At 37.0% G+C, this 13,500-nt stretch overlaps 1 protein-coding gene across 3 annotated transcripts in view; it reads right to left on the bottom strand.

The window, feature by feature from the left end:
* Positions 1-10,455, bottom strand: part of LOC131079144 (E3 SUMO-protein ligase SIZ1) — a 311,118-nt gene extending 300,663 nt beyond the window's left edge. For 2 of the 3 annotated variants that reach the window (XM_058017044.2, XM_058017052.2), the window contains exon 1: positions 10,184-10,454. In XM_058017044.2, coding sequence (XP_057873027.2) covers positions 10,184-10,210 — 27 coding nt within the window. In that variant the 5' untranslated portion in view covers positions 10,211-10,454. Of the gene's footprint in view, positions 1-10,183 lie in introns of all 3 variants that reach the window. The other variant, XM_058017061.2, reaches the window with a different exon arrangement.
* Between the last annotated feature and the right edge of the window lie 3,045 nt (positions 10,456-13,500).

The raw sequence follows: 13,500 nt of genomic DNA, 5'->3' as shown, positions 1-13,500 counted from the left end.
GGATTTTGTTGACAATGTCCACCAATTTTTTTGGAGAAATCTTGGGAGGAGAAAGGCATTTAGGTTTCCTTACTATTTCCATGCATTTTGAAACTCTTCTCATGCCATTTGGTGGATTTGTTTGCTGGTTTTAAGGCGTTTTAACAGCAAAAAACGTTTTTGAAAATGCCACGTTTTACTTCTTGAAATGCCACGAATCATACCTCTCCTAAGTCATTTTGGCTTCTTTCATCTAGGCATGGAGGGTGAAGTTATTATTTGACCGATTCTTCATGCTTTTGGAAGGCGTTTTGGTAAAAACGTGGCTAGGGTTTTGGAATACGGTTAAACTCTATTTAAGAGTTTTCCTCCCTTCTTTCAAAGATTGATCATCTTTTTGAAGAGGCATTTCAGTTTGAAGGAAGGTATGATTTATTTTCTTTTCTTGTTTCATTTTCTTGTTTTCTTGTCTTCTTGTTTTTCCTTTCTAGTTGTAAATTTGTGTATATGTTGGTTTTGCCCCCAAAAATCGGTTTTGTGAGAGAGAGTTTCCCCTCTGATAGCAATTTGTGAATTGTATTGTTCTTCCCTATTTTCCCTCTTTACTTGTATTCGGGATTTTAAATCCCGATTACAAGTTGGATGAAAATAATTGTTCTTCCCTTATGGTTGTAATACCTTAACCCTTTTTTGGTGAAACTCCAAGTTTCTAAATTGGAAAATACTCATTCTTTCAAAATCGTGTTTTTAGAACCGGATTACATGTTGAAAGTTCTTCCCATTTTCTTGAAGATGATCGTCTCAAAATCTTTTCATTTTCACTCATATTTATTTCCATCATCCGTACATACCATTCCCACCATTTCATCCACTCATTTCACACCTTCATTCATTTTTCCCATTTAAAGTCTTCACTTGCAGTCAGCCATCCAGAACCCGAAATTGGTCCAAAATGCACTAAAAAAAACACTTCAAAATGAGTTTTAAAGGTCCAATTACAAGTGCAAACTTGTGTTTTCCCATTATGCATATGAAGTTGCACGTTTGTTCTCCATAATTGCAAGTTAACGCTCTTGTTTTTCCCACACATGTAATGCAACTTCCAAAACCCGAAATTCATTTGTGAGCCCATTTTTGCATCAATTTATCCCTTCCATTGTCAGTCCAGTTTGCACACACGATCTACCGAATCAATGGATTAAGGCATGGGCCTTATTTTGCAAGAAGATTTCAAGAATGAAGGATGATACAAAGAAGAGATATGTAGTACCTCTCCTCGTTTCAACTTATTAGACTCATATTTTATTATTGTTTACTTTCAGTGGATACATTACCATGATGTGTTATTCAGACTTATATGACATTATTTCATGCTTTATCTGGATATGAGATGCATAATTTATTTGCAGTATTTCAGTACTTGTGATTTATGGCATTTTATGGATTATTGCTATGTACTGACACTTTACTTTATCTATGCAATGTGAAATTATATGTTGTGTGTCTACGAGTGTATTGGATGCAAGGGGACGATTTTCCTTCACTCACTCCGGTGAGACAGCAAACGTCGCGATTCTCCTTCATCGATGTGTATGCCGTGTTTTCTATATGGTATATATTCATGTGTGGTTCGGTGATGCAGGATATTGCAGGTACAAGTACCGGGTAGGTACGAGGTATCGTCTCCACCTGACTTCACAGGTCTGAGTGTGCCTTTGATTTGTCCGATGGAAGTGGAGGAGGTAGTAGTTGACCCTATTTTACCCAGTTAAAATCAGTACTATCTGCTATGCCAATCTATCAATTGTCTTGCATGAATCTCCCTATTGCAAAGAAGGAGGAACAGAACAAACACCTGAGAACCGTCTTCTAGCAAGGAGCGGGGGGGAAAAAGAAAATCTCATTATTAGCATGGGATAAGGTTTGTAGGCCCAAGGAGGAAGGGGGTGTTGGAATCAAAAGTATCAAAAAACAAATTAAGGCTTTAGGAGCTAAATTAATATGGAGAATGTACAAAAACCCTCAATTAAAATGGATTAAAATCCTAAGCCACAAATACCTGAATAACAATGATTCAACTAGTATTTTGAGGACTGCATCCCCCCAAGAGGCTCACGTATATGGAACTTTATGTTAGAATACAGAAGCACTATTACTGAGAAATTAACTTGGAACCTTAGCAATGGAGAACATGCCCTGTTATGATCAAACTCTTGGGGTGGTTATACAGCTATAGAGAGACTTTCCAACTTTGAAACCTCTAAAACCCTCTTGGAAACTCTATGGGGCAAACATGTTAAGGATTACAATGAACTAGTGGATGGGGAAATCACTAAAGGATGGAGATGGAAATCCTTATCTAACATTAACATCCCAGACAAGGAAAAAGAAGAGATCACTAGGATCCTTGGAAATAGGAATATTACCTTTCACTCTGGTGTTGATAGATTGGTTTGGGATGGCTCAAAATCTAGAGTCTACAACACTAAGGATGGGTATAACTACCTTGTTAGGAGACATTTAAGGCCCAAGACTAATATCCTGTTGGAATTTTGTTGGGATAAGAATTGTTCACCTAAGGTTGGCATGTTTTCATGGTTGACTTTACAGAACAGGATCATGGCAACTGACATGTTCAGAAAAATAGGTTATAAGGGACCAAGCAGATGTCCGCTATGTGAAGAGGAAGAGGAGGGTGTAGATCATATATTACTCACTTGTAAGTTCTCTGGCCAATGTTGGATGTGGCTTTGCAACAAGTTGGGATGGAGCTCAGCTTTGCCCAATTCCATCTTGAGTATGTTCCAAGCCTGGCCTGTCATAAAGAAGAGTTGTTTGTATGGTAGTCTATGGATAGTAGCACCCTCTATTGTTATATGGGAGCTATGGAAGGAACGGAATAGACGCGTATTCAAGGATAAGAAGATGAGCTGGGAACACCTAATAAATAAAATTGAGGTTGCCATCACTAAAATCATGAACAATAGGATTATGAATCAACAAAAAATGATGGCCAAGATGACTTACTGGGATGAGAAGATAAGGGGCAGATGGATTGGGCTTAAAATTCCCTCCTATGTAGAGCCTGGAGCTGAGGAAAATAAACAAAAGAGAGAAGAATGTGTGTGGCAGCCTCCTAAGAAAGGGTGGTTCAAGCTCAACTTCGATGGTGCATCACGTGGTAACCCGGGTCAAGCAAGCATAGGAGGTTGTCTTCATAATTCAAATGGAACAGAGGTGGCAAGGTTTGCAAAACCAATTGGTATTGAGACTAATAACATGGCTGAGTTGATAGCCCTTGTGGAAGGGCTTCTCATATGTAAAGATATGAAGGTGGAGAAACTGGCCCTTGAAGGCGATTCTGCAATTGTGATTAATGCTTTAAGAAAAGGATCTATGCCAAACTGGAGGCTCAATGCAATACCAACAAGAGCCCTATACTTAGTCCAATCATTCAAGAAGACAATATTCAACCACATATATAGAGAGGGCAACTCCCGTGCTAATGAACTACAAAACATGGGGGCAAATGGGAACACCATTATGTAATGAGGGAGCCTGGTGGGAATCTCAAATCCTTGGCAAGATCAAGATTTGGGAGAGCAAAGCAGTGGTAGAAAAAACTAGTAAAATTGAGAGCAATATAGACAAATTTTCAAACAAGGGTATAGAGGATTGTCGTTCGTATTAACAAGGGATGACACAACCTCCTTATATAACTAGTCATTCTAACTATTATTAGCAACTTAGCTGATCCTAATAGGATTATAGGTTGGTTTTATTATTTATGGCTCTGTTCTTATGGTGGGTATATATATATATAGACGGGATGGATTGATAATTGTCAACTTTAAGTAAAACTATTAGATTAGAAACTAATAATATGGCAGAAATTCAAACACTCAATGAAGGACTCCTCTGAGGAAAAAACTTATAATCCGAGAATAGGAAATGGATGAAGATCTGGCAATCATTATTTATGGTTTTATGGAATGAATTTACACCTAATAAATATTTAAATGGCCACATAGGAAAGGCTATTGTCCCTCTCAAAGGCTTTAGATGATTAGACTATAAATAGTATATAAAGCAATGGCATCAGTAAGGTCGATATGCTTGCAAACCTAGGGGATGGTTAGAATTGGGTAGAAATATTGGAAGAAAAGAGACGCCTATAGGGATGATCTAACTATAATATGCAATGGCCCCTTTAATTAATAACTCAGTTACCGGTTCTTGCCAAAAATGGCCGGGTCCTGGTCCTGGTTCATGCCCGGTCCTGGTCCGAGCCTGGTTCGACCTGGGTCCCACCCGGGTCCTGCCCAGGCGGCTAGGTTCCCTGTGGGTCCTGAATTGGGTAGAAATATTGGAAGAAAAGAGACGCCTATAGGGATGATCTAACTATAATATGTAATGGCCCCTTTAATTAATAACTCAGTTACCCGTTCTTGCCAAAAATGGCCGGGTCCTAGTCCTGGTTCATGCCCAGTCCTGGTCCGAGCCTGGTTCGACCTAGGTCCCACCCGGGTCCTGCCCAGGCGGCTGGGTTCCCTGTTCCCTGTGGGTCAAGGAACCCAGCCGCCTGGGCAGGACCCGGGTGAGACCCAGGTCGAACCAGGGGGGATCCAGGTGAACCCAAGCCCGTGGGTTCCCAAAAACAGGGCCCACGGGTTAGAAAACAAAAAAAAAGAAATTAAAAAACAATTTTTTTAATCTTATTTTAACATTTTGAAACTTGAATCAGTTGAAACTTGAAACTTGAATATTATATTTTTTGCAAATTATGAATATGATATTACATTTATGATTTACAATATATCAATATCAGAATATTTATTGGCATTGGCAATTATGGATTTATGATTTATGATTTATCTGTTATCATTTATGTATCATTGTATGGGAAAGTTACATTGTATGTTTCATATTTGTATGTTTGAACTATGAACATATATAATTTTGATGTTTGAAGTTTGAACATATATATAAAAAAAACTAAAAAATATATATATATATGTACGAACGAATCCGTACCCGTACCCAAAAAAAAAAAAATTGACGAATCCGTGAATCCGTACCCGAATCCGAACCGAAACCGATAACTTAGATTGATAAAGTAAGTCATATATTATACCCACCCTTACAAGAAATGGTCTTGATAATGAGTGCCCTCGATAATAGTATTAACATGTGTAGTTGGTAACTTATGATGTCTTTGCAAGGCGGCCAGATTAAGTAGATCTTCATCATCACCCGTACTTCTTGAGGGACTACTCACTTAACGCAAGAATTTATCGCCATTAATAATCTGCACCGTCTTCGACTATTAAATAGGATGGACTGCCTTTGTTTTTTGCAAAATTTCCTTGAATTGTAGTGTCTGATATCAATGGAATCGCATATTGTGCTTTTTCCTACGACAAAGCATAGGATGATGGCGTTTAGGGGTAAGGTTAAACCAGAAAGGTGGCGTAGGGTCTTAAATGACATAATTTATCGGTTAGGGCAATTCATGAAATTATGGGAGAGGATATTTTTTTCAACCTACTAGATTCTGCCACGTCAGCAGTCCATACGGTATGGACGCCCTGTCAGTAGGGGAGGCGAAGTTCATCAAATTTAGGCTCGTGACTTGCTGATGTCATCATTTTTTTTTAAATTTTGCATGCCCCCTCCATTGAGCTTTTTGATTTTGCAGTTCAACTTCAAATGGCCATATCTTGCTCATTTTTGCTCCTTTTTTGGTGCAAGTTTTTTTGAAATGGGCTAGAATTTAGTGTACTTTCTCGTGATGGCATTATTTTCTGATTTTGATGGACAGATTTTTCAAAAATCTTAGTTTTTGGTGACTGTACCTGTCCAATCCTCGTTTCTGCAACTTATGAGACTCCGTTTGGGCTCATACGAACTCCTTTTCAGGTGCCGTTTTTTTTTTAAAGTGAATGATTTTTTGTCTACTCTCATAATATGCTATCAGTTTGCAGTGATTTTGGGTAGAAATTTTAATTTCAGCATATGGTCTTTTTGGGGCAATTTGGCACTTGTATTGCATAGATCTATCTTGCTGGTCTTTTGCATTGTAGTTCTCAACCTAATGGGTTAGTTGTAAAACAAAATCAAAAGTCCACCTTGCCATTGTTTGCAAGTGGCCTATTGTATACGCACTACATATAAAGTGCCAAAATTATCATTTTGGGGGGGGGTACTTTGATTGATTGAATTTGGGGGGGGTGTATCTTGTGTTCCTTCCTTTTTGCTGCTATGGGTTCTCCTAAGTTTCCTCTCTTAACTCCTCATAATTATGCTACTTGGAAAATTGATGCATGGAGTAAACTTATCGAAAAAGGACTAACTCATTTTATTGATGGAACTATTGTTGCTCCCGCTAATCCTAAGGCTGATCTTGTTGGTCACTTGGATTGGCTCACTAAAAATATCATGGCAATTGGTACCTGAAGAAAGTATGTATCAAAGGATCTCATTTTTCATATTGAGAAATGTACTCTCATCAAAGATGCTTGGCAAAAGTTTCAAGACTTGTATGGTCAAGTTGATGAGATTAGGGGATATCAGATTGATAGTGATCTCACCATGTTAGATCCCAAGAACTTTGATACTATACAAGATTATGTCACTAAGGCAAAAGAGTTGAGGGCACAACTCAAGGATTGTGGCATTGATAAGAAGGATACTCAATTGATCTTCAATTTGATGGGCAAACTTCCACAAGAATATGCAGCATTTGTTTCTAATTTCCAAACCCATAGGATGACAATGGGTTCAAGCTACACAATGCCTACATTTGATGCTTTCGCTGAAATGTTGATGATGGAACAAACTAAGTTGATAAGCATGGGCATTCTTAAGACTTCTAAGTCTCAAGCATATGTGGCAGCTCAAGGGAACAAAGGAAATCAAGGAAAGGACAACTCAAACAAGAAGAAATGGAAATCAAAGCCTAAGGACAAAGCATCACCTTCTCCACAACAAGGAGATTCATCCTCTTCCAAGAGGGAGAATTCACCAGAGAGGGAGCGACCTACTTGTGCCTATTGTAAAAAGTTTGGTCATGAGGAGCGTCGTTGCCATTCTAAGAAGATTGATGAGCTCACACATATCCTCAAAAAGCATAACATTGATTTGCCTAATGCCTACAAGGAGGATTCATCAACTTCCACTTCCACACATTCAAAAGGGAAAGGGCAAGCATTCATGGCTTCAACAAGTGGGAAGACTCACTCATTTGGGACAAGAAAAGGAAAAGCTCTTTGTGCTACTACAAGTCATGATTCAGGGAGATGGCTTCTAGATTCAGGGGTTCTCATCATATGGCATCTTCGCAGTCTATGTTCTCTTCATTTGAGCCTTGCGCCATGCCGCAGATTTTGATGGGCAATCATACATACATGGATGTGATTGGGAAATGAACTATTGCCATTGGGGATAACTCCTTCAATGATGTGTTGTGTGTACCCCACTTGACAAACAATCTTCTTTCCATCTATCAAATCACACATGGCGCAACAAAGAGAATTGTGGAGTTCACAGCTGAGTCAGTTTTCATTAGAGACTTGGAGACTAGAGCTATCATTGCGACTGAGGTGGTTGATCATGCATTTCGGTTATACTCCTTTTCAAATTTTGTTGATGATGATGATTTCACATATGATGATTTTACACATGATGATCACACTTCTTGTGATGATTCAGTTTTTGAGAACTTTGGGTACTTGAACATGGGGATTCTCACATGTGACCCCGTTCTTGAGCCTTGCATTTCATCTCCTCTGATTGATATTACATCACCTCTTGCACTTGATGATGTAGATAGTGCGACAGTTTTGCCTTCTTATGATTCAGTGCAACAGGATATTCATTGTCTTCTAGCTTCAGTTTCATGGGATGATTACTTGACAGACATTGCAGGTTTGTTTGTGGAATCCTACATTGTAGATTTGGGAGACATCATTGATGATATTCATCTTCTCTTTGATGAAGATGATCCTTCTTCGATTGTTGTGAGGGAACACTCTGACCCTCTTGTTCATTCTCTACATGATCATTCTTTCAAGGTTGACATGATTGTGGATACTTATGTACAGCAGTTGGAGGAGGTCTCTTTATGTTTAGAGGAGACATGTGAGTCTTTGGATATTGTTCTACATTCATCTCCACTAGATCTTAAAGTGCCTTTTTCAGCAGTTTGGAGCAGTTTACCACCTTTGGAGGGGGTATCTTTCAGCATTGACATGGGGACACTTGAGCAGTTTTCAGAGACTTCATTCATCATGAGTTTTTTTCATACATCTTCCCTTCATATGATTGGGGAGACTTCATGGATACACCTTTGGTTTTGTTTCTTCCTAAGGGGAGGAATGTTGTTCGACATTCATGGAGCAGTTTCTTCATTCATCCTTGAGCTTCTATCATTGGTGCAGATTCTACATTGAAGGGGGGCTACCTAGCTTCTCTTCTTCTCTCATATGGGGGGGACTTTTTCCTCACATGGAGTTTTGTTCCTCACATACTTCTATGAAAGTTCTCTTGTATAGTTTTCATCTCTCTTTTGGGGGAAGGTTTTTTCCCATTGGGTTTTTCTCTCTTTCCCCGCTTTGTGAGAGATTTCATTGCATTGATTTGCATGCATTTGCATTTGTACATGGGTACCTAACATGGCCTAGTAGTCGAGACCCATCTTGCATTGCTTAGTTGCATTGTAGACTTAAGTGCATTCCCCTAAGTTCCACTTAAGGGGGGGTGTTGGTGTAAATAATTATTCATGTTGGATATTATTACACCTTACTTAAGTTTACTTAGAAAATGCATTTCATAGTAGTTTGGGTATGAGACACTTGGGTGTTTGTGCCACATTGGGATAGTGTGTGCAGGAGAATTTCCACCTTTTATGGTGTTGATCTTGTTACTACTTTATCATATCCACTTATTGTGGAGTGATAATTCCACCTTCGATAGGTGATCCACCTCATGTGAAATATTATTTTGTTTCTCCTACCTACCACACCTATTTCCTACCTACCCTTGTTTCTTATTGAGCCACATGTCATGTTTTTGTGCTCACATATCCATATAGCCTTGCCTATATATGCAGGCCCATATTCATTGTATGAATAACTATTGATTATTCATCTATTGATGAGAATACAGTTTATTCTTGTCCTATATTTTGTCTCTCTATTTTGTACATTTCATTGAGCTCTTGATCTTAACAAAATCTCACACTCTTAAATAGAAGAGTTTACAGATTTATTTGCTTGATAAAAAAGATACTATTCTGAAAACAAAGTTGCTTTAGTTTATCCATGGGAAAATCACTTGCTCACCAAGAGAATTTTGTTATCGTTTTCTACCAAAACATTCCATTCTTCATTCCCAAGAAAAAACTATCTGTATTTTTAAACACTACACCAGTAACACTACTATTTTTAATACTATACTTGTTACAACAGACCCAACACCATGAGACATGTGCATTTAGACTTTAGGCAACAGAACAAATTGAACGGCATTCAGAAACGAAGACTTGTAAAACAGACAAAGCTAATTTTTCGATTATGTATCAAATGTGCTTACTTTTTTTTCCAACAAACCAGACTTAGAATTGACAATGCATTGAGGAAAAGAGTGTCGAAAATAAAACTATATGTATGAGGCCCCGCTGCCATAATTAGGAAAACTTGAATGCATACAACATTAATGTCGACCAAAAATCAAGGGGCAATCAAGAAACCCCACAGTTGGCCCATGCAAATTTGATTGGCAAATAATATAACGTCGGCCAAATCAATGAGCATTCAAGAAACCACACAATTGGATCATGTCAATTAATTGACATGCTACATAATGTCAGCCAAAATCAGTGAGTATTCAAGAAACCCCACAGTTAAGTCGTGCAGGGCATAACCAAGAGAAGATTTGAAAGCGCAAGCACTGTGGGCATAACATAAAAGGGTTCAATTATTTTACATTATGTTAACTCATAACAACACGCACACGGAAGAATGAACTAGAATGATTTTATCAACGCTTTTCTAACGCAACAAGTCTGCCTCCAAGCTTATATCCTGTAAGTAGTTGATTAATATTTGATTGTGCAAACGATTTGAAAGAAACGCCCCATTGAAGAAATCTAAATTGAATATAGAAAAATATTATAGAATGATATAGGTAGGATAAAGAAGGGTACCCGAGATCGCGAAGCAAGCTCGTCCATGGTGCTCGCTCCTCCTCAATATTAATGAGCTGCCACTGAACTGTCTTTATTAAATGCCTCTCATACCGTGCTAATGCATCTGCCCATGCACACTTCACGGGAAAAGCACAAGCTCAAAGCGCTTCCGACGTGATAAACCATAAAAAAACCAGTTCTCCATACATTCACAACGACTAAAATCACTGTTTTTTTCTGGTAATAAATATTTAAGATTTTGAGTCGGGATTAATATAAGTAGCAATTGCACCTTTGTGCAACGGGCCGGGCCAGTAGTGAAAATTTTTGGTCTATTTTTTATATATATTTATGTAATATGTGGGGTTAATTAATAGGTTAATTAGAAAATCAACTATATTTACTTACTAGAATGTAAATATAACTAAAAAAACTTCTAAATTAAGAAGATAATCAAGTTCCATTCCATGCATGCTCATATTATTTTTGTAATGGGGATAGATAGGTGTTATGAAAGGGAGAGCAAGAGATAGGTGGATGGATAAAGGGAGAGATTTCTAGAATTGGAAAGGAAGGGAGCAAGATAGAATTAGAGATGAAGATAGAGTTAGAGAAATAGATAGACGAATAGAGGTAGAGGAGAAGATAAAGATAGAGATAATAAGATAGAGAGGGAGAGGGGGATATATAAAGGAAGAGGTATATAAATATATATAGAGAGGGGGTTTGGAGATAAATATATAAATAGAGATACAAACAAACAAGAAGAAGTAGAGATAGATAGATAAATAGAGATGAGAAAAAGAGAAATAGGGGGATATATAAAGAGGGAGGGGGGAGACATAGATACATGGGAAGAGAAAGAGAGAGATAATGCGAAGAGAGGTAACTAAGTTATTGATAAGGCTACTCTCTCTCCCCTTCTTAATTTATTTATATTTTTCTCTATCTTTGTTGTTCATGCATCTCTCTCTCATTATCAATATAATATATTATATATAATATATATTTATATTTATTATTTAATTGTGTATCTTATATTTATACTAATTGTTATATGACTAAACTCCTCTTTCAAATTCTTTAAATTTTGTATATATCAATTTAAAATAATACCATTATTATTAGTTCCTAATTATTCATTAGATTTTTTTTGTCAATTATTTTAACCAATGAATGCAAAGAATTAAAAAAAATCATCAAGAATTTTATAGTTTAAATTTAATTTTTATTTTATATAATTATAAAAATCATTTTTTTGTATTTCTATTGGTTTGTGTGGGTGAGAAAATCAATTTTCTCCAAAAAATGCATATTAGTATGCATGGAGTACAACATTTATTGATATCACTGTCACATTAGTACATAATTGCTTGTTTGCTATCAAATCAATTGCTCAACATTAAAAAAAATTGATGATGTTTGTACGGTCGGGCCCGTGGAACATGTTGGTGTACGTTTTGTCATATACTAAACATTAGAATAAAATATCCAAGGATACTCTATCCTCTCCTAAACAAAATCACTACTTGTGCCAAGATTGCAAGAAAGGCAACAAGGCGACTCCAAGGTCTATATGTGCGAATGAGCGACTTTATGTGGATAGCTTCTTGGGTAGTGTGTGTTGAAATACAAGGGAGACTTACGCTTGACAACTAGTATCATTCACGAGCTGGATTTAGGCGAATTTATTAATAACTGCTCTTTGTTTGTTTTGGGGGATTTTCTGATTTGGGATTTCAAAAAAGATAAAAAGGATAAGGGTTTAGGAATTCTAACTACTCCTAAGTTATTCCTATTAACTCAAGAGATGGTAATGACTGGGTGAAATTGGTAACGACACTTTGTTTCGCCACACTTGGACAACTACGCAAAGTGGGTGCAATCTTCTAGGGTTGTGCTTAAGATTTTCACACTTATGAATAATACCAACAATTGAACAATATTATTCAAAGTAGAAGTTCAACATCCACATCAAAAGCTCAGGCTAACTTTACACATTGAATGAAAATCATCCATCCAAAAAAAGTATGAGCAAAATTTCACCAATCTAAACTATCAATCCTTCATTCATCTAAATATTTCAAAGCAAATTACTTAAAGCAAATCTATTCTAAGTATTAAAGAAAATATGCAACAATGCAACCACTTAATAACAAAGAAGATTTTAAAACAATATTGATAATGAACTTTTTATTATCTAAGCAGCTCTAGACACAACAATTTCATAAATTGAGCTCCACACTGAAATGAAATGAAAGAATGAGTTTATATAGAGTTTCAGAAAACAAATGAATGGTTGAGATCAATCTAAGATCAACAATCGAGATTAAGACAGCCTAACCCTAATTAGGGTTTCTCGAAATAAAATTGATATCCGGTGAAAGTAAGACAAATGGCACAAGGTGCTATTTTTTAGGATTGTACCTTCTTCTATTGAGGGGTAGAAAGTTCGATGAACCTGGACATAGTATGATCAACCTCTTCCATTGTGACATGTGGCAGCACACTGACCCTAAATTCCAATCCTTCTAAATCATTTGCACATACAACAAAAATGATTTCCCAATTTAGTTCTTGTTTTTGGAAAGCATCTCCGATAGACAAGAGGTTCGATGCCTTAGCCAGATTATGCTTCATGATTGGTCTAGTGAAGAAGATATCTTGTGTCTTCATCTTTAAATTCTCCAACTTCATGTCTTTCTCTCAGATAGTTTCTTTATCAAGTATCTCTGTAGCTACAAGGTAAACCTTGTCTTGAATTACTCTTATCTTCTCGTCACCATCTACCTTCACTTTCTCCAAGACTTCACTATGTGCAACCAATGTCCAGTGCCAACTGTTGAAGTCATATGCAGCTCCTGCTTCAATTATATTTTCATCAATTAGTTCTTTCTTTGAAACTCCTTTCAATTCTCTAAGGCATGGAATGATTCTTTCTTAAATGTCATGAAGATCATCCCATGCTTCTATCATGCTTGCAATCCTAGAGAGTAGAGAGGAAGTATGTTCATATGTCAATGCTAACCTTTCGCAAATGTGGTTGCCTCTTTACATGTGCTTTCCATCCATGCCTTGGTCTCTTTGGCTGTCACTGCTTCTTCCTAAAAACTTCTGACTATCTCCTATGATGGATTTGCTTGATCAAGCAGCTTAGTCAAATGTTGAATATAATCTCTTAGGTGTTTCACTTATTTCTTATATTCCTTCTTCTTTCTTACATCCTTATCTAGTCTTGCTTTCATGGAAGCAATTGAATTGTCCAAATATTCAGCTTCTTGCTTCTTGGTAGTTGGTCCCAAATTGAATGTAGTGATTTCATATTCATGAGAAGC

The sequence above is a fragment of the Cryptomeria japonica genome, chromosome 8 (assembly GCF_030272615.1).
Source record: "Cryptomeria japonica chromosome 8, Sugi_1.0, whole genome shotgun sequence".
NCBI classification, from domain to species: Eukaryota; Viridiplantae; Streptophyta; class Pinopsida; order Cupressales; family Cupressaceae; genus Cryptomeria; species Cryptomeria japonica.
This window is presented reverse-complemented; position numbering and strand designations above follow the sequence as displayed.